At 39.2% G+C, this 18,410-nt stretch overlaps 1 protein-coding gene across 1 annotated transcript in view; it reads left to right on the top strand.

Annotated features, from left to right (window-relative positions):
* SLC12A2 (solute carrier family 12 (sodium/potassium/chloride transporter), member 2) overlaps positions 1-18,410 on the top strand; it is a 167,093-nt gene that overhangs the window by 135,205 nt on the left and 13,478 nt on the right. The window contains exons 10-16 of the mRNA XM_009889717.1: positions 1,895-2,043; positions 8,336-8,443; positions 9,415-9,538; positions 10,912-11,013; positions 13,091-13,246; positions 14,331-14,430; positions 17,893-18,004. Coding sequence (XP_009888019.1) covers positions 1,895-2,043; positions 8,336-8,443; positions 9,415-9,538; positions 10,912-11,013; positions 13,091-13,246; positions 14,331-14,430; positions 17,893-18,004 — 851 coding nt within the window. The remainder of the gene's footprint in view (positions 1-1,894; positions 2,044-8,335; positions 8,444-9,414; positions 9,539-10,911; positions 11,014-13,090; positions 13,247-14,330; positions 14,431-17,892; positions 18,005-18,410) is intronic.

Raw genomic sequence — 18,410 nt, 5'->3', positions numbered from 1 at the left:
GTAAATAAAATTCTTCTGAAGGAGGATTAAACCAACTGTCTGGACTTTTAGTTACATCTAAGTATTTTCTGCTGAGAATGGAGCCTGCCCAGCTGGCTTCTGTTCTGTGTTTTCTCATAGTAAGGCTCACATTAAGTTTGTTGATAGTGCCATTGTCCCCGTCTGTCATACTTTGGCTCTGTGTGTGAAAGACTTGCCAGCCAGTGGGATATGAACTATGAAAAAGGGAATGAGGAAGAGGAGGGCTTTGATAGTGCACTGTAGCTATTTAATGGGTTGCTCAACTAAATGGGTCTGCCACTGCAATCTGTTACCAACAAAATGTTATCTACAAATGGTTGAACTAGTAAGTGTATTGTCACATCCATTATATACTGCTTGAATGGCTGTGGCAAATACCTGCATAGTAGAAGAGAAGAAACGTTTTCATACAGGGCTTTTAATCCTATTTAAAAGGGAACAACAGCAAAAAAACCTCAGTCCCTCCACACACCCAGAGGAAAAGCATAAGACAGGTGATCACCATAGGAAACTCTTACTTATTAGGCCCAGTTTTTAAATTTCAGGAACTGAAAAATAAATCTGAAAAGTGGAATGATTAAGTAATATCCACCTACCAGGACCAGGTGTTATTGTGGACTGCTGATCAAGTTCTAATGGCTCACAGGCAATCTAAATACAGTATAGGTATTTAGGAATTAATTTTCCCATTGAAAGAGACAAATTACATAAATAACAGGCATTGTTATTGGAGAAACTTAAGCTTGCAGCACATCTGTGCCCTCCTTATTTTGCAAGTACCTTAGGTCCTCAGTCGTCATGTGGTTCTATTCCCAGGACCTTGTTGTCATTTAAGTTCCTAAAAGACCAAATTAAGGGAATTCTACTGCTCTGTAGACTTCCCTCTTCTCTTCCCCTTTCCTTATTTAATTCCTGTTCCTGGAAATATTTGCCTATGTCCTGAAAATTTGACTACCTCAACTATTAAACCATAGAATGTTAAGTAATATTTAGTATGCTCTAGTTTGTTTTGTCCTTTATGAGACAAAAAACTTTGAAGGAGAAGAGTTGCCGGCTTCTTAGTACTTTTTAGTTTTTATTAGTACTTAAGGGCTGAAATGCTGTGTCTTCAGCATTTTCTTGAGCAATGAAATTGCAAATAATCATACATGAATTGAAGACAGCAGTTTAAGTGATGAACTTAATTACAAAAAATGTGGTAGGAATGGGACTGCGTGGCTTTGTTTTTCACCAAGAAACCAACTTAAAATACCACAGTCACATAGGAGGTGGCTTGTGTAAGCATTGGAAAATGGCTTGCAACAGGCTTTCATGACAAACTACATAATTTTATTGAACACCTGAGCCATACTGACTGAAAAAGAAATAACTGCAACACTGTGCACACCTGTCTATACACATCTGTACATATACTACAAAAATGCTTTCCTCTAGGAAAACTGACAAAGAGAGAAACTATAAAATCAAGTGATGGTGATACTGATACTAACCTCAGTTAAAGACCTATGTGGCAACTCATGATTTGGAGAAATAATATGTTGAGCTAAAATTGTGCTGTTAAGCTTCTGCAAGTCTATTGACATTGTTTTCCTCTGTGCTAAAACTTTCCTTTCCTTATTAGACTAAGATTCACTCAAAAACTGAAGATCCTCTTGGACAAGAGAGCATTTAGTTTGCTTTTGTATTTGTTCTCCATAGTGAAAATGGGCTTAATACGGAAATGTATTAAAAATTTAAATGCCATATTTTAATGTTGCGCTGCGATAATACGCTTGCATAAAAAGAGAATTGAGCTCAACACATGTACTTAAGTTCAGGTTCAGTCTGTTAACATGTTCTTTTTTTTTTTTTTTTGTGCTTGTGTCCACTCTAGGTTCATGTGTTGTTCGAGATGCCACAGGGAACATTAATAACACCATTGTCACCGAGCTGACAAATTGCACTACTGCAGCTTGCAAATTAAACTATGATTTCTCATCCTGTCAGACAGGGTGTCAGTATGGGCTGATGAACAATTTCCAGGTATAAAACTTTCCTAAATCTGTTTATTGACTTTTGTTTGTCCTTTTTTGAATTGCATAATAAGAAAAATCATAGTCTAAAAATGCCTGTCTCCATAAACATAAGGTTTATCTGGAATAGTGGTACTCTCTAGCTAGTATGTAGAAAAACAATGTAACTATGTTAAAAACTTTTGGGTGTTTATGCACAGGTGGTACAAATATTTACTCTTCTTCTGAGTAAACTGCTTAGGTTAGGTGGTGGGACTGCAACTTTCTCTTTAGATCTCTGAATGTCATCATTCAATCATGTGGATAGAAGTACTATTGTTCAATAGTGATGCATAGTAATCACAGGTAGCCTATGTCAATACTTTGTTCCTTAATTTTTTTAAGTTTGTTAGAAAATATGCTGACTTCTTAAGAATGTTTTACATATTTGTCACAGTATCCTCTTTAATGGTAAGAATGTTGGGAATTTTCATAAAAACTGATGTTACTGTATTTAAAAATCCTCTAGAAGTCACAGGGTAATTCATCGCCTTCAACTTCACAGGTAATTGGGATGTCCATGAACTATTGGTAGGGGTGTTAAAGAAACCAAGGAGGACATACTTACTGCCAATTGACTTAAATTTGCTTAGTGGTAGTCCCTCTTTGCCCTAGATATTTCTAATAGGCATGCAAAAAGCTGGTTAGAGATTGAGCTGAAATCCAGTGATGAAAAAAGTGTATGGCTTGTGGGTTTTGATCAGAAGTACCTGTGGTACATGTACTCCTTACATGAACTACTTACATTTTAGGCTGATAGCCATACCTGCAAAGTTGGGTGGAACACCTGTTTTGTAGATGCTGAAATAATGTTGCAGTACAGACCATTCTATTAGAGTAAAATATTTTTTTAATGGAATAACTTGAGTATCCATGTGGTGTTACTTTGTTCTGATTTAGAGAAAGTCTTTATTTAGAAACACTTCAGAATTGCACTTGTGGGGGTAAGTATTGTGCAAAATCTGGTTACTTTCCTCATTTGTTTAAGCTCAAAAGAACCCAATATATCATCAAATACACAGCTGAGAGTAGTGTAGAACTGATTTCCTCTGATTGTATCTTTTTCTTCAAGTCCTAACTTTGGTAAGGTTACTTGCTGTAAATCTTGCTTGTACCTCTAATAAGCTAGTCAGTAATGTTCCAGTTTCTTACTCTTTGGTCTGAAGAGTATTTCTAGCTCCCAGATTATTCTTGCTTCTTTCTGTGGAAAACGTAATGTGTTCCAAATAGGAAAAGTCACTTTCAAGGCCAGGGGCTGCACAGAGAATGCTGTGCTGCTTGCTTCACGGCCCCTCTTTTTGTTGGGGTTTTGAAAACTTTGTCATGGAGACTGCACAGCATCTCTGGGCAACCCGCTGCAGTGCTTAGCCACCTTCTCTGTGGAATTTTGTTTTTCTAATACACAGTTGGACTTTCCCTTGCTGTTTGTTTTTTCTCTTATCCTCACAGCTTTTTCTGTGCATCTCTGAGAAGAGTCTGATTCTATCTTCTCAGAAGACATCAGAATGAAATCATTTGCATGAGGGGTTGTCTACATAGAGATAAACCGTTGTCCATTTTCTAACTGAACTGCCCTCAACTTAGTAACTCTGGTAACTAACTGCAAGGAGATTTTTTTTTTTTATATGCAAGTCAGTGTGTGGGGAGTGGTAAGCTCGTGTACCTCTCAAACTCTTCATACAAATGTTCTCACTCATTTAACCTACAGAAAGAAGTTATAAAGACTTTACAAACATAAGCAAATCCCTCAAGATTGTGTTATTTGTCTTACAGCTTGTAAGCATACAGGTTTTGAGGTTGAAAGTGCCAGCTTACTCCCGTACACAGCCTGATGACTTACTTTATCACTTCAGTACACTTTGTGCTGCATTCACTTCTTCTGGCAAATAATTGATTTGGAGTTAGTGCTTAGGCAGCTCAGGTTTTAGATGTGTTTGGGCAGCAAATGGTTGACTTGTAGTATAATTTACTGATGGAAAGCTTAGATGATGCTAAACGGTTGGTTAGACAGACTTAGTCAGACTTGCATAGGAAGATCATCTTTCTGTTTTAGTCAGTGCAAATGAATTGCAGGCCCTTGCGGGCTTCACACACTTCTCTGCTCAGTGTCAATGACATTTCTGTGCCCAGATTATCACCTGGTAGAAGAGTAACTTCCGAAACTTGATTTGGGCTCTGTAGCTTCAGCCTGGAACTTCCCTAGAATAACTTACAGCTTTGGGCAATTTAAATGCAGAATTTGGTCAACTTTGGAGGAAAGTTGAAAGTAGAATGAAGCTCCATTCCAGAAACAGTGTGGAAGTTCTGCAAAAACGTTTCTCCTACAAAGAAAGGCAGCTGTAAAACATTTGAAAAAAAGTTAGGGGAAGGGGGAGTTGAACTATGCTTTGTCCATATTCATTGTAAAAAACCTAACTTTAAAGAAGCTGCTACTTGTTTTCATGTGTGTGTTTTTTTGTTTTTTTTTTTTTTTCTTGCTCCACAATGGCTGGACCAAAAAACTTGGTCAAAAGTTGGAGTCAAAATCTGATATTTCATTGTCCCAAATATTTGAAACGTAAGAAACTGTCTAAACAGTTAATACCAAGCAAACACAATGAGTCCCTTATTCACTGTAACTATACATCTGTCTTGCCACACCAGTGGCAATTCTGTATGTTCTTTGAAGGATGAAACTTTCAGTGCACACAGGCTCCTTGGTTTTGTGGTCATGAGGATTGGATTATGGTGTGTGTGTGTTGGGGGAGGGGGAGGAAGGGGTGTTTAACACCATGGCATACTGGTTCTGCTGGAACCAGTTCCCGTTTTGTTCCCCTAGCTTAGAAGAAGCTTCCTAATGTCTCTTACTGTAGTAACTTACTAGCTTTTAAAATGGACAAACATTATATGCATACATCTTACTCAGATTTCTCCTGAAGTTATAAAATAAATGTAATATTCAAAAATAGATAGTGTAAATAAATGGAGGCAATGAACAGAACCTAGAAAGAGAATGTAAAATCTGAGTAGATTGTGAGAACTAAATTGCAAGAAGTTGATGCAAGTGTAGTAAAGTGGAGGCCTTAGAATAAAAAATGTTTTAAATCGGAGGGGAGGAAAAGTGATGGAGACTTGTACACAGGTTCTGTCTGTAAGAAGTCCTTCCAGGAAAGACTGATCAAGACATCCTTGCAGGGAAGAAAACTTTCATTCCGCTTCTACAAATATTATTCTATGCTTGTTTATTGCATTGCTGTAACAAAGTTTTCTTTCTAAAATATTTGTCAGTAAAGCATTTACACTTTTAACTCTTCTTTCAGAAATACAGTGTAGGGTTATTACAAACTGGCGCTTACAACTGTAACTTTTTCTGTTGATTATAAAACTAACTTAAACTGGGGTGCAGGAGAGATAGCTTAATGCATGTGTCATTAGTTTTATTGATCTATGAATAAAGGCCTGTCCTACTTTTTTATTTTGTTGTCAACTACAAATATACTTCAGGAAATGCTCCTCTTTATTTGTTACAATGTTATGCCAGCTACTTCAGTCTTATCTTATGCATCTGCAATTATTTAATTTCTCTTTTTAGGCAAGACATGCCTTGAACCGAGCAATGAAACATGATGAGAGATTCGTGAGAGAAACATGAGTAGAGATTCGGTTGACTGTGTGAGAGATCCAGCAGTCTTTGTCAGTCTGATCTGGAGAAAACCGCTAAATGTTATCAGTAGTTTAGCCCTAGGAATATGACTAAAACTTCATCAGTATTATTGTTTCTGAGAGCATGTCCTATCTAGTAAGATTGCTTTAGACAACTAGACTTAACAACTTCAGGTGCAAGCAACTTAAAAACTGGACACTTCTCATGATCTTTCTTGCTTTCCTTCAGTCCCTTTCCTGATACTCTAATTGAGGTTGCCAGGATGAGAGAGGCAAGTAATCAGTGCAAATGATGCAGAACCTCATTCTGACACGTTGTGCTTGAAAGGCACCATGCTGGGTTTGGTCCGTTGACTAAAACCATAACTTTTTTCAAGATGGTTCCAAATTTTTAAGTGCTGTCTGTTTCGTAAAGAAAAGTACTTTATTAAGCCACGGTTGTTTTTTTTAAATACAGAGATCTGTATCTTCATTTACTTCACACGTGCAAAGCTGGATGCAGCTATAGTATGGAAGTAATCAGTAAATTGGTAGAAGAGGGTCTTTAGGCTATACGACAATTAGAAAATGCTTTGATTCTAATTGGGATTTTTTTTAATGTCTTTCAGTTGTCTTGTCACTTGGGCTTTCTGAGGCCATGTTATTCAGCAGTAGTCAAAAATGTGTAACTAGTCACAATGTGTAACAAATTCCAGTGTATTTTTCTTCCATGACTTATTTTTAATCCTCTTATGAGCCCATGGAGGCTTTCGCCATTGATTGTTTTGATGATCCAGGGAAGCTGGACATTCTTTAAGAAGGAAATCTTGAAGGGCACAGGAGCTGGCCGTTCCCATGTGCCCTAAGACGAGCTGGTGGGGAAGAAGACTGGCTTGGCTAAACCGAGAGCTTTGGCTGGAAGTCAGGAAGAAAAGGAAAGTTTATGGCCTATGGAAGAAGGGGCAGGCCACTCAGGAAGACTACAAAGATTTCATGAGGTTATGCAGGGAAAATATTAGAAGGGCTGAAGTCCAGCTAGAACTTAATCTGGCTACTGCCATAAAAGACAATAAAAAACATTTCTCTAAATACATTAACAAAAGGAGGACTAATGAGAATCTCTATCCTATATTGGATGCGGGTGGAAACGTAGTGACCAAAGTTGAGGAAAAGGCTGAGGTACTTAATGCCTTCTTTGCCTCAGTATTTAATAGTAAGACCAGTTTTTCTCTGGGTACCCAGCCTGCTGAGCTGGAATACAGGGATGAAGAGCAGAATGAGCCCCCAGTAATCCAAGAGGAAATGGCTGGTGAGCTACTACACCACTTAGATGCACGCAAGTCTATGTGGCTGGATAGGATCCACTCAAGGGTTCTGAGTGAGCTGACGGAAGTGCGCACCAGGCCACTTTCCATCATTTATCAGCAGTCCTGGCTAACCCGGGAGGTCCCAGTTGACTGGAGGCTAGCAAGCGTGATTTCCATCTACAAGAAGGGTCACAAGGATGATCCGGGAATTACAGGTCTGGTAGTCTGACCTCAGTCCCGGGAAGGGTTACGGAGTAGATCATCTTGAGTGCCATCAAGTGGTACATACAGGACAACCAGGAGATCAGGCCCAGTCAGCATGAGTTTATGAAAGGCAGGTGCTGCTTCACTAACCTGATCTCCTTCTGTGACAAGGTTACCCACTTAGTGGACGAGGAAGAGGCTGTGGATGTTGTCTGCCTAGACTTTAGTAAAGCTTTTGACACCATTTCCCACAGCATTCTCCTGGAGAAACTGGCTGCTTGTGGCTTGGATGGGCATATTCTTTGCTGGGTAAAAATCTGGCTGGAAGGCTGGCCCCAAAGAGTTGTGGTGAATGGAGCTAAATCCAGTTGGTGGCTGGCCACAAGTGGTGTTCCCCAGGGCTCAGTATTGGGGCCTATTCTCTTTTATATCTTTATCAACAGTCTGGATGAGGAGATCAAGTGCACCCTTAGTAAGTTTGCAGGTGACACTGAGTTGGGTGAGAGTGTTGATCTGCTTGAGGGTAGGAATCCCTCTACCGGGGGATCTGGACATGCTGGATAAATGGGCCAAGGCCAATTGTGGGAGATTCAACAAGGCAAAGTGCTGGGTCGCAGGTAACAAGGGATAGAACAAGAAGAAACGGCCTCAAGTTGCGCCAGGGGAGGTTTAGATTGGATATTAGGAGAAATTTCTTCACTGAAAGGGTTGTCAAGCATTTGAACCAGCTGCCCAGGGAAGTGGTTGAATCGCCATCCCTGAAGGTATTTAAAAGACGTGTAGATGTAGTGCTGAGGGACATGGTTTAGTGGTAACTTGCCAGTGTGAGGTTAACCATTGGACTTGATCTTATAGGTCTCTTCCAACCAAAATGATTTATGAGCTGAGAATTACACGATTAGACTATATGTTGTGTGAAAAGCCACCTTCTGTTGTTCTGAAATTAGGATCCATTTATACCTCCTGATTTGTTCTTAGTTCATTCAGTGATATGAATGCATGATATTCAAACAGCTTTTAAGTGGAGGCTACATAGTATTTTATTTTTCTGTTTGTGTAGTTAATGTTGCCATCCATTTGTATGTATGCTTTTTCATAGTCTTTTTGAAAAAATAATTATTTTGCTTTCAGGTGATGAGCATGGTGTCGGGATTTGCACCACTGATTTCTGCAGGTATTTTTTCAGCCACCCTGTCTTCTGCATTAGCATCTCTTGTGAGTGCACCTAAGATCTTCCAGGTAAGTATGGAAGCAAACACACAGTCTTTTAAAGAATAATTTTGAATTAGAATTTTTGGAAGGGGTCTCTGACATACTGCCATCATGATTCATACTACTTGACATCAGTGGATACATCTAATATTTGCCTGTTGCTTGGAATGGGAAAACAGTGTGTTACTCTTACTAAATGTAGATAGACTATAATTTCTTCCAGAACTCATGTGTTTCTGGTTAGTTCAGAGATTAGTTATGGTGTAACTAACGTAACAGGAATCTACAAACTCCTTTAGATGGTGTTTTTTGTTGTATGTAACAGTGGAGCACATACAAAGATAATAGATCTGTTCACTTCTCAAAGTAATTATAGAAGGCAACAGCACCAAGTAGAATTTGTAGCTGTGGAATCTTAATTCTCAGAGAATGTATTATCAAAATAATTATGTACCAGTTCTTGTGTAAATCATTCACATTGATTTTGATGGTGTTCCAATTTTGCTTTACCTTCTTTTTAACCATTTAATCTCATTATTTGTCTTACAAGTTCTCTTTAATTGAGTAGAACTTTAGTGTCCTCTAATGACCTTCTCTCCCAAAAATTCAGTACAGAGTCAAATGTACAAGGGACTTTGTTGCAGAATAGAAGCAAAATATTGATGCAGAGAACTATTGTATACATTGGGCAAACTTTCCACTTTCTGAGAAAACATCGTCTCTAAAGAAAGACTCTTTGTGATTGTAAGACATGGGTAAAGTAAAATAGTCAGTTACTTACAAAAGGGCAAAGCTTGTTCTTATAGATAGAAATTACCGAAGGATAAAATATTGGACATGCAAAATGTCAAGATGCAAAGGCAATTGGAAATAAAATTTGGTTTCTATAGAACTTCTTTTTTCAGGAAATACAGCATTCGTAAGCATTAGTAAGGATACATTTTGATCAAAATTCATGCTGATTCTTGATTATTTTTTTTTTCTTTTTTTTTCCCTAGGCTTTGTGCAAGGACAACATTTATCCAGGATTTCAGATGTTTGCTAAAGGCTATGGGAAGAACAATGAACCACTGAGAGGATATCTTCTAACATTTTTAATTGCTCTTGGATTCATACTAATTGGTTAGTTTGAAATTATAATAAATCTCAATATCCTTTTGTCCTTTAAAAAGCATTCTATTCCATATTATGACTTGATGACAGTGTCCTAGAGCTCTAATGCACAGCTTAATTCTAAGCCAGCATTTTAAATCTGTCTACTTTGAGGGTTACTTTCTCCTGTCTTCTAGGTATAACTCTGTCTAGGGCTGCAATAAATTTGAATTTAACTGTATCAATACTGCACTTTTATTAATAAAACCACAGGTTAGATACTATCAATCAATAAAAATACATCTTTTGCTTTAGGTAGAGAGATTTTATATCTTGTAAATATGAAGTTTATTTCAGACCGTTAATAATTACAAAGAGCTTCAGTAAATGCCAAGCTTGCATAACATTACTTCTTAAAGTGTGTTTTTCTGTTAAGTTACAAACAGTAAAGATAAGAGCTGATGCTGCTGTTGCTAAAGGTAAAGATAGTCTAGGTAGAGTTACGTGTGTTCTGTGTAGATGGCAAACTAATTGTGCTGTGTCCATCCATGAGTCCTGTACCAGTGCTTTTAAACTTCTCCTCCCAGTTTGCTCTTTCATACTTCCCCCAAGTCTGCTTAAGGTATATCCCTGCTGTCCCTGCTTCAGCATGCTGACTGGAAGCTTGATTTCAACAAGTAGAAACTTGCAGACTAACATGTCACATCCTGCATTTTGATCACTTTTTTTGACGGTGAGAGTACACATCTAATGGTTTTTATCATGCTGCCTCAAGGAAAGGTTATTCCATCTCTTTCACTGAAGAGAGTGTACTCATCACTGTTGTGATGGTATTGGTCTGTAGTAATGCACTGTACTAGTACTATTAATGCAACTTTTCATTTTAAATGCTGGCAGATGAACGTGTTTGTCACACTGCTCACACTAATGTTGTCTGCTGTTGTCACTGATTGTCTCTTAAACTTAGTAGTATCTTGTTCTTTGCTGTTTGAGAATTGAGCTATGTGTATAGCAGATGTGGTACTGCTGTCTACTGTTCCTGACATTCTTGAGAACCCAGGGTATTGGCGCACTGGTGTTTGATCAAGCCATGGTGGGAAAGAAATTGACTCAATGAATGTAGTACTTCACTAGTGGCGGTCCTGGAACACTTGGTAGTGTGGAAAAATGTGTATATTTTTAAACCTGAAAGTTACACTTCTGATTCTTAGAAGATAACTTAGTAAATAAAAGACCATTAAGGTAAGAGCTCTGTCTGAACACAGTGGACATACTGCTTCTCCTTAGACTATGTCAGAAAATAAGGTTTTTAACAATTTTTTTTTTTTTTTTTTTACTCTGGAATATACGGAACAATTGGATGATCTCTTTCGTAACAGCCTGCTTTGTTTTTGATTTTACAGCTGAACTGAACGTCATTGCTCCAATTATTTCTAACTTCTTCTTGGCCTCATATGCCTTGATTAACTTCTCTGTATTCCATGCTTCTCTTGCAAAATCTCCAGGTAGGAACTACGTTTTGGGGGTGAGAGTTTAGCCTGCAATTTCTTTATGCATAAATACAATTTAAAAGGTATTACTGTAAATTAATATTTAGTTTAATTTAATTACTAAATGTCCATTTGACTGTCATGGTGTATCTGAATTACAAGAGTAATATGGTGTGTACTTGAGTCTTCTGAAAGTTTGAGAACTAAGTGATCCAGTAGAGCTTGGGAGCTACTAATTTTGTCATTTTTTGCTAAGGGAACACAAGATAATTCAGTGTTTATTCAGAAACTCTTGAAGAAACTGTTTTTGCTAATTCAGTATCTGGCGTTCAAGAAACCCCTTTGTTTTCTTTGGATTTCTCTGTTACTACTTCTCATCTTTCAGTCCAGAAGAAACTGGAGTTGCAGGTGGCATTGACGCATTTTTACAGCCTTTGGTGTGGAAGGCTAGTTAGATTATAGGAATAAGCCAAAGCCCAGTGCTTGCAGAACAGATGTATATCATACGCAGTCCACTATGCATTGGTACTGAAATAATGACCTTAACAGCTTCTGAAGTGGCTGAACTGGTAGATATCATTATTTTGCCAGAGCATGTGTGTAATTCTCTTTACACAACAGTTCTATGTCTAATACGCTTTTTAATCTGGGCTGTATTAGCAGGGATGTGCATGTGTATTTACCTGATTTTGGATAAACTTGTGACAAACTAGACTTAAACTAGAATTGCTGGGGGAGGGGAACCTCAATCCATCCCACTCCTACCAGTATGATGCCAGTACCAGTAACAGATGCCTAGAGCCTGGAGAGGGATCACAGGTCAACAGAAAAGCACCTGGAGGGCAGCAAAAATGAATACTAGCCACTCCAGCCAGTAAATCAGCTTCATCAGGGGCCCAACTTAAATTCCTCTATGCAAATGCGTGTAGCACAGGGAATAAACAGGAGGAGCTAGAGATGCGCACATGCCTGCAGGGCTGTGGCCTTATAGGCATCACGGAGACATGGTGGTATGGCTCTTGTGACTGCAGTGTCAGAGTGGAGGGACACAGGCTCTTCAGGAAGGGCAGGCAGGGGAGACAAGGAGGGGGTGTTGCCCGCTATGTCAAGGACCAGCTGGAGCGCATGGAACTCTGCCGGGGATGGATAAGGAGCTGACTGAGAGCTTATGAGTCAAGATTAAAGGGAGGGCAGGGACAGATGATGTTACAGTGGGGCTCTGCTACAGGCCACCTGACAAGGAAGACTGAGCGGATGAGGCCTTCTATAGATAGATAGGAGCAGCCTCACATTTGCAAGCCCTGGTCCTCATTGGGGACTTCAACCACTCTGGTAACTGTTGGAGGGACAATGTAGCGGGGTATAAGCAATCCAGGCGGTTTCTGGAATGCAGTGACAATAACTTCCTTCTCCAAGTGATAGAGGAGCCAATGAGGAGAGGTGCCATGCTGGACCTTGTTCTCACTAACAAGGAGAGCATGGTGGGGAGCATGAAGCTCGAGGGCAGCCTTGGCTGCAGGGACCATGAGATAGTGGAGTTCATGATCCTTAGGGTAGTGAGGAGGGCATGCAGCAAACTCACTACCCTGGACTTCAGGAGAACAGACATTAGCTTCTTCAGGGATCTACTTGCTAGGGTACCATGGGATAAAGCCCAGGAAGGAAGAGGGGCCCAATAGAGCTGGTTAATATTCAAGGATCGCCTCCTCCAAGCTCAGGAGTGATGCATCCCAACTAAGAGGAAGTCAGGCAAAAACACCAGGAGGCTTGAGTGGATGAACAAGGAGTTCCTGGACGATCTCAGACAGAAAAAGGAAGCCTACAGAGAGTGGAACAAGAACTTGCTTTTAGATGGAAAAAGTAGGAACATTTACATATCTATATAAGAAAGATGCAAATTGATTTGAAAGGTGTTAGAAAATTGCAAGCATAAATGTGTCAAAGTTGTTATTTTGTACATTACTGAAACTGTCACACATTAACATGAAATGTGATGCAGAACACTAGGGAAGGAAAAGGGAAATAGCGCCTTTCTTCTCTTGGGCTAGTGATTAATTTCCCCCTTCTCTCCTCCAAATTATGTTTTGACCAGGTTGGCGCCCTGCTTTCAAATACTACAATATGTGGATTTCTCTTGTTGGAGCTATTCTGTGCTGCATCGTGATGTTTGTCATTAATTGGTGGGCAGCACTTCTAACATATGTCATAGTCCTTGGACTCTACATTTATGTCACTTACAAGAAACCAGGTGTGTATAGAGGCTTCTTTTGGTTATGGTGGAGGGAAGAGGGGTGTAAAGGGAAAAAGTGACGACCTGTAGAGGGGCGGGGCAGGGAAAGGACTTGTTTGGCTGAGTAATTCAAACTTCTGTTTCAGCCTTTTCAGTTGTAATGAAATGTAATTATGCCTGTGTAGTCACTGCTGCTGTTCCCCCTCCTCCCAAATTTTCAGTGTTCATGCCTTGCACTTAGACATACACATTTGCATGAAAATTGGAGGGAAAGGTGCATATGGAAAGAGCTTGGGTTGCAGCAACAAAGGTACTAGGAAAGCATGTTATGTTTTGATAGGCAGTGAAAGAGGATGCTCCCTTACCTTTCCAAATTCAAAAGGGATCAGTGGTGGTTGTTTTTTTCAGTAAACCATTCCTATATCTATGAACAACAATTTATACACTTTCTTCCTTCTAAGAGCACTGTATGATCAGAAGTGCAAGATGAAGCAGAACTGAACCAAAAAGTGTTCCTGAAGTTGAAAATAAGGAAAACCCTACATGCTGGGCTATGAATATTATGAAGTACTTGGACGATAAATTCATTGTAGCTATCAAAGGATGTATATGCGAACAAATAGAGAGGATCTTTCTTTCATTTTAGACTATTATTTTTATAAGGAAATGAAACTGCTTAATCTAGCAGGTTTTCACTGAAAGTATTTGACTTTGTTTAGGCAATGTTTTGAGATTACTTTTTCCTTTGCTGTGATACAAAATAAATGAGCATGGCATTTTTTCCTGAAGCGTTATTTTTTTTTTTAACTCTGAAGTTGTCACAATTTTTGAAATGTTGGGGGAAACAAAATCAGTTCTTCCTTCATATAACTGTAAAATATCAAACTCTAGCTTGTTTGTTAAAACTTCTGCAGCAATGTTATCTTTGAATAGAATTGCCTATTTAGCTGTAGGGTTTGTTGACTAGTATTGTGTAGAATGTACCAAGGTGTAGCTTAAATCTGCTGTGTTTTCAGTTGGTATTAGACGTACATTTTGCGATCATGTAGTTTTACAGTGAACAGCTTTAAATAAAATATTGTAACTTTAAATCTGCCAACAGATGTGAACTGGGGATCCTCAACGCAAGCTTTGACTTACCTGAATGCACTACAGCATTCTATTCGGCTCTCAGGAGTAGAAGATCACGTGAAAAATTTCAGGTAATACTTAAGATATGGGAGTTACTTCTGTGCATTCAGTGGGGTACTGTCATGATATTTGCTATCATGGTTTCCATTAAATGCCTGTTCTTCTCCTGTGGGTTAGAACAACTTTGAATTTCACCATGAACATCCTCTGAACATAATTATATTAGCATTTAATTTCTGATTAAGAGTGCACTTTAGAAGCAAGTTTATGGATGATGCCTGTTTGTTGTTAAGGTGCTTCATGGTTTGCACCATGAACTGTGAATTGTGTTCCTCTTTGATGAAACTACATTGGAAGGTGTGCTCCAAACTGCTAATGAGCATTCCGTCCCCATGCTTGGGATAAAACTGATTTAATCTAAAATCCCCAAGATGCATATACTGTGGATGTTGTCATCAACACCAGCTATTTCACATCAGACATATTCTCTCATTGCACTTCAGTACTGGCAAACAGGCTACTTAAGTGTTTTTCAGAAAACTGAAGAAGAGAACTGATTTGTTGTCTGCCAGCATGGCAACCCAGGAAGGTCTTACTCAAGGAGGCAGTTTCTGTCCTATAGTATTTCTGCCATGTTTCTGGAATAAGCTATTGTAGAAGAAAGACGCTCCAGAAAATTTTAACAAAAAGTATTGACTTAAACTAATTCCTCCAAATAAATGGAATCAATAGATTGAACATGACTTTACCATGTGGTCTTGTCCAATCCTGGACTCAACTGACTCACCATAGGTCTGGCTGCAAAGTTAGATCCAACTTTGATGTTACATCACATTGCTCAGGGCTGTATCCAGTCAAGTTTTGAGTATTTACAAGGATGGAGGTTCTGTTGACCTGTCTCTCTTCAAATAGAGCAGGTGCCTCCTACATGCTGCCTATGTCCAGCACAGGATTTATAGTGTTGACACTTAATCTAGCATATATGTATCATCCCTTGCAGGTCTAAGTAGTGTATTATTCTGTTAAACTCATTGTATTAGCAAGTAGCAGTTAGCTAATAAAATTTTCTGTTGTGTATGAAGGGAGACTTTGCATACTTATGGCAGAATTTAATAAGAAGTGAGTTCAGGGAGAGATTCTTGATACAGCTGCGATTCTCTGATGTTAAGTCCAGAATGCAGAACCTGGCAGCAACACAGTTTTTCAAAGAAAAGAGCTATGGTACTACCTGTCAGTTGGGAAGATACTCTAATTCTGACCCCAGCCTCTCTTGGAAGTGACTGAATTTTCTTGAAGTACAGGATAGGTACTTACAATGTCTACATTGCATGCATACAGTTGAAATTAGAAGTATCAACCAATCATGGCAGGCACCAGCACAACCTCAAAGAATATAACAGTAAAACTAAATTACAAATGTATTAACATAAGTATTAATGGGCTTTACACTTCCAAACTGAAAAGACTTGGCTGTTGGTTGGTGTAAACCACAAAACTTGAAGTTTAATTATGAGACAGCTCTTCTTTCTGAAGTCCTAAGTCCTAATGTGACATAAAAATCCCTGATTTACTTACAAACATTGTATTACCTATTACATCAAGCTGCATAGTTAACGTGAAAAAGCAGTCTACATTCAGAAACTTGTCTGTTCCTTAGGTATCAAGAGCAGCAGTTTTCAAACTTTCCCTAATGAAAATCTAAAGACTGGCAACATCATTTCTGTCTGCTGAGTCTATTAGGGGTTGCAAACATTGGTGTAGAAATAAGCTTTATATGAAAATTCTTACAAAGTGTAACTTCCTGCATGTGCTGATACAGTAAATGAATGCTTTGCTGATCAGTAAGATGAGCGCTTTTGTTTGGGAAGCTAAAATACAGCTTTCTGAGTTTTAAACTTCTTTCATTGTTATGCTAAGGAGATACAGATCTTAATGTAACCCAGTTTTAAGTAGAGTGGCTTAGAAGAACTATTTTTGGCCTGATACTGGTTTCTAACTTATGGTAAAAAAATGTTTTGCATTCTGTAGATGCAGCTCAATATTTATTTATTTATAAGTTTGCTGACAACACCAAGCTGGGCGGGGTTGTTGATCTGCTTGAGGGTAGGATGGCTCTACAGAGGGATCTGGACAGGCTGGATCCATGGGCTAAGGCCAATGGTATGAGGTTCAACAAGGCCAAGTGCCAGGTCCTGCACTTGGGTCACAACAACCCCATGCAGTGCTACAGGCCTGGGGAAGAGTGGCTGCAAAGCTGCCCGGTGCAGAAGGACCTGGGGGCGTTGGTTGACAGCTGGCTGAATGTGAGCCATTAGTGTGCCCAGGTGGCCAAGAAAGCCAATAGCATCCTGGCTTGTATAGGAAATAGCATGGCCAGCAGGACTGGTGAAGTGATTGTCCCCCTGTACTCAGCACTGGTGAGGCCACATCTTGAATACTGTGTTCAGTTTTGGGCCCCTCACTACAAAAAAGACATTGAGGTGTTGGAGCATGTCCAGAGAAGGGCTACAAAGCTGGTGAGGGGCCTGGAGAACAAGTCTTATGAGGAATGACTGAGGGAACTGGGGTTGTTTAGCCTGGAGAAAAGGAGGCTGAGGGGAGACCTTATAGGTCTCCACAACTACCCAAAAGGAGGTTGTAGAGAGTTGGGGTCGGTCTCTTTTCCCAAGTAACAAGTGATATACAAGAGGACATGGCCTCAAGTTGCACCAGGGGAGGTTTAGGTTAGATATTGGGAGAAATTTCTTCAGTGAAAGGGTTGTCAAACATTGGAACAGGCTGCACAGGGAAGTGGTTGACCCACCATCCCAGGAGGTTTTAAAAACCACATAGATGTGGCACATGGGGACATGGTTTATTGGTGAGCTTGGAAGCGTTAGGTTAATGGTTGGACTTGATGTTCTTGAAGGCCTCTTCCAACCTAAATTATTCTAAGATTTACTATGATTCTGATACTGAAAATTAACTGGGACTGTTATAGAGATTAAGACAGATTAATTTAAATATGAGAAATTACCTCCTGGGGTGAAGTCTGAACACTTCATCTTTTAAAATTACTTAGAAAGTTGTCTAGAACAGCTTAGTTGCAGTTGTTTGGCTCTGCCTTCAGAGTGATAGTAATTTTTAAAAAAGCGTATGATTCTGTTTTTTTTGTTGGGCACAGAAGAATCTAAGCTAAAAAATGCAAAGTGATGTGACTTACCAGTGGGTGAAGAAATTCATCCCTCTGACCTAGTCTTGTCTAAAATCTGTTTCTGATCCTGATCTTTTTAAATGTGTAAATCTTCATATTTGGTGGGATTACTAAGTTTGGAACCAATTAATCATAGGTCTGCTGACAGTTGTGAAAAAACTGATCTCTACTCAATTCAACATAGTCTTGTAAAAGTAGATGAGGTTACTACCTCTCCAGTGACAATTATGTTGTTATTGTCAGTATTTGGAAGAACTTCTTTCTGTTAAGAAAAACCCCAAAACTCCAGATGAACTTAATCCTAACCTTTTTTTTTCTCCTCATCTATTCACAAATCTAGACCTCAGTGCTTAATTATGACAGGTGCTCCAAATGCACGTCCAGCTTTGCTTCACCTTGTCCATGCTTTCACCAAGAATGTGGGCTTGATGATCTGTGGCCACGTACATATGGTAAGTGTATTCTGTCTTTATTTTAAAGGTTACCTTGGTGGGTTTCTTTTAGCCTATTTGCTTTTTGTTTGTTGGTTGTGGGGTTTTTTGTTTAGTTTGTTTTGTTTTAAATGAAAACATTATTAGACGCTGAGATGTGCAAAAAGAGATTCAGTGGTAGGATCCACATCATCGCTATTCTAGTTGGGTATACTGTGGGGGAAGCTTTGCAAAATTAATACCTTTGATCATTTGATGCTTAAATGCTGAGGAAGCTTTGTAGGAGTAAAGTGAACACTGGACTACAGCCTGGGTCTGTTTCTGTTCTTATGTCATCCAGTCTCACGTACTCTCTCCTGCTTTGGACAGAGCAGCTGGTCAAAATGATGCGCAGTATATCGCTACATTTCTTCTCAGTCCTACTGTT

Source organism: Charadrius vociferus, unplaced genomic scaffold (assembly GCF_000708025.1).
Source record: "Charadrius vociferus isolate BGI_N301 unplaced genomic scaffold, ASM70802v2 scaffold377, whole genome shotgun sequence".
Classification (NCBI taxonomy): domain Eukaryota; kingdom Metazoa; phylum Chordata; class Aves; order Charadriiformes; family Charadriidae; genus Charadrius; species Charadrius vociferus.
The sequence above is the reverse complement of the archived record's forward strand: the minus strand, read 5'-3'. Positions and strand labels throughout refer to the sequence as shown.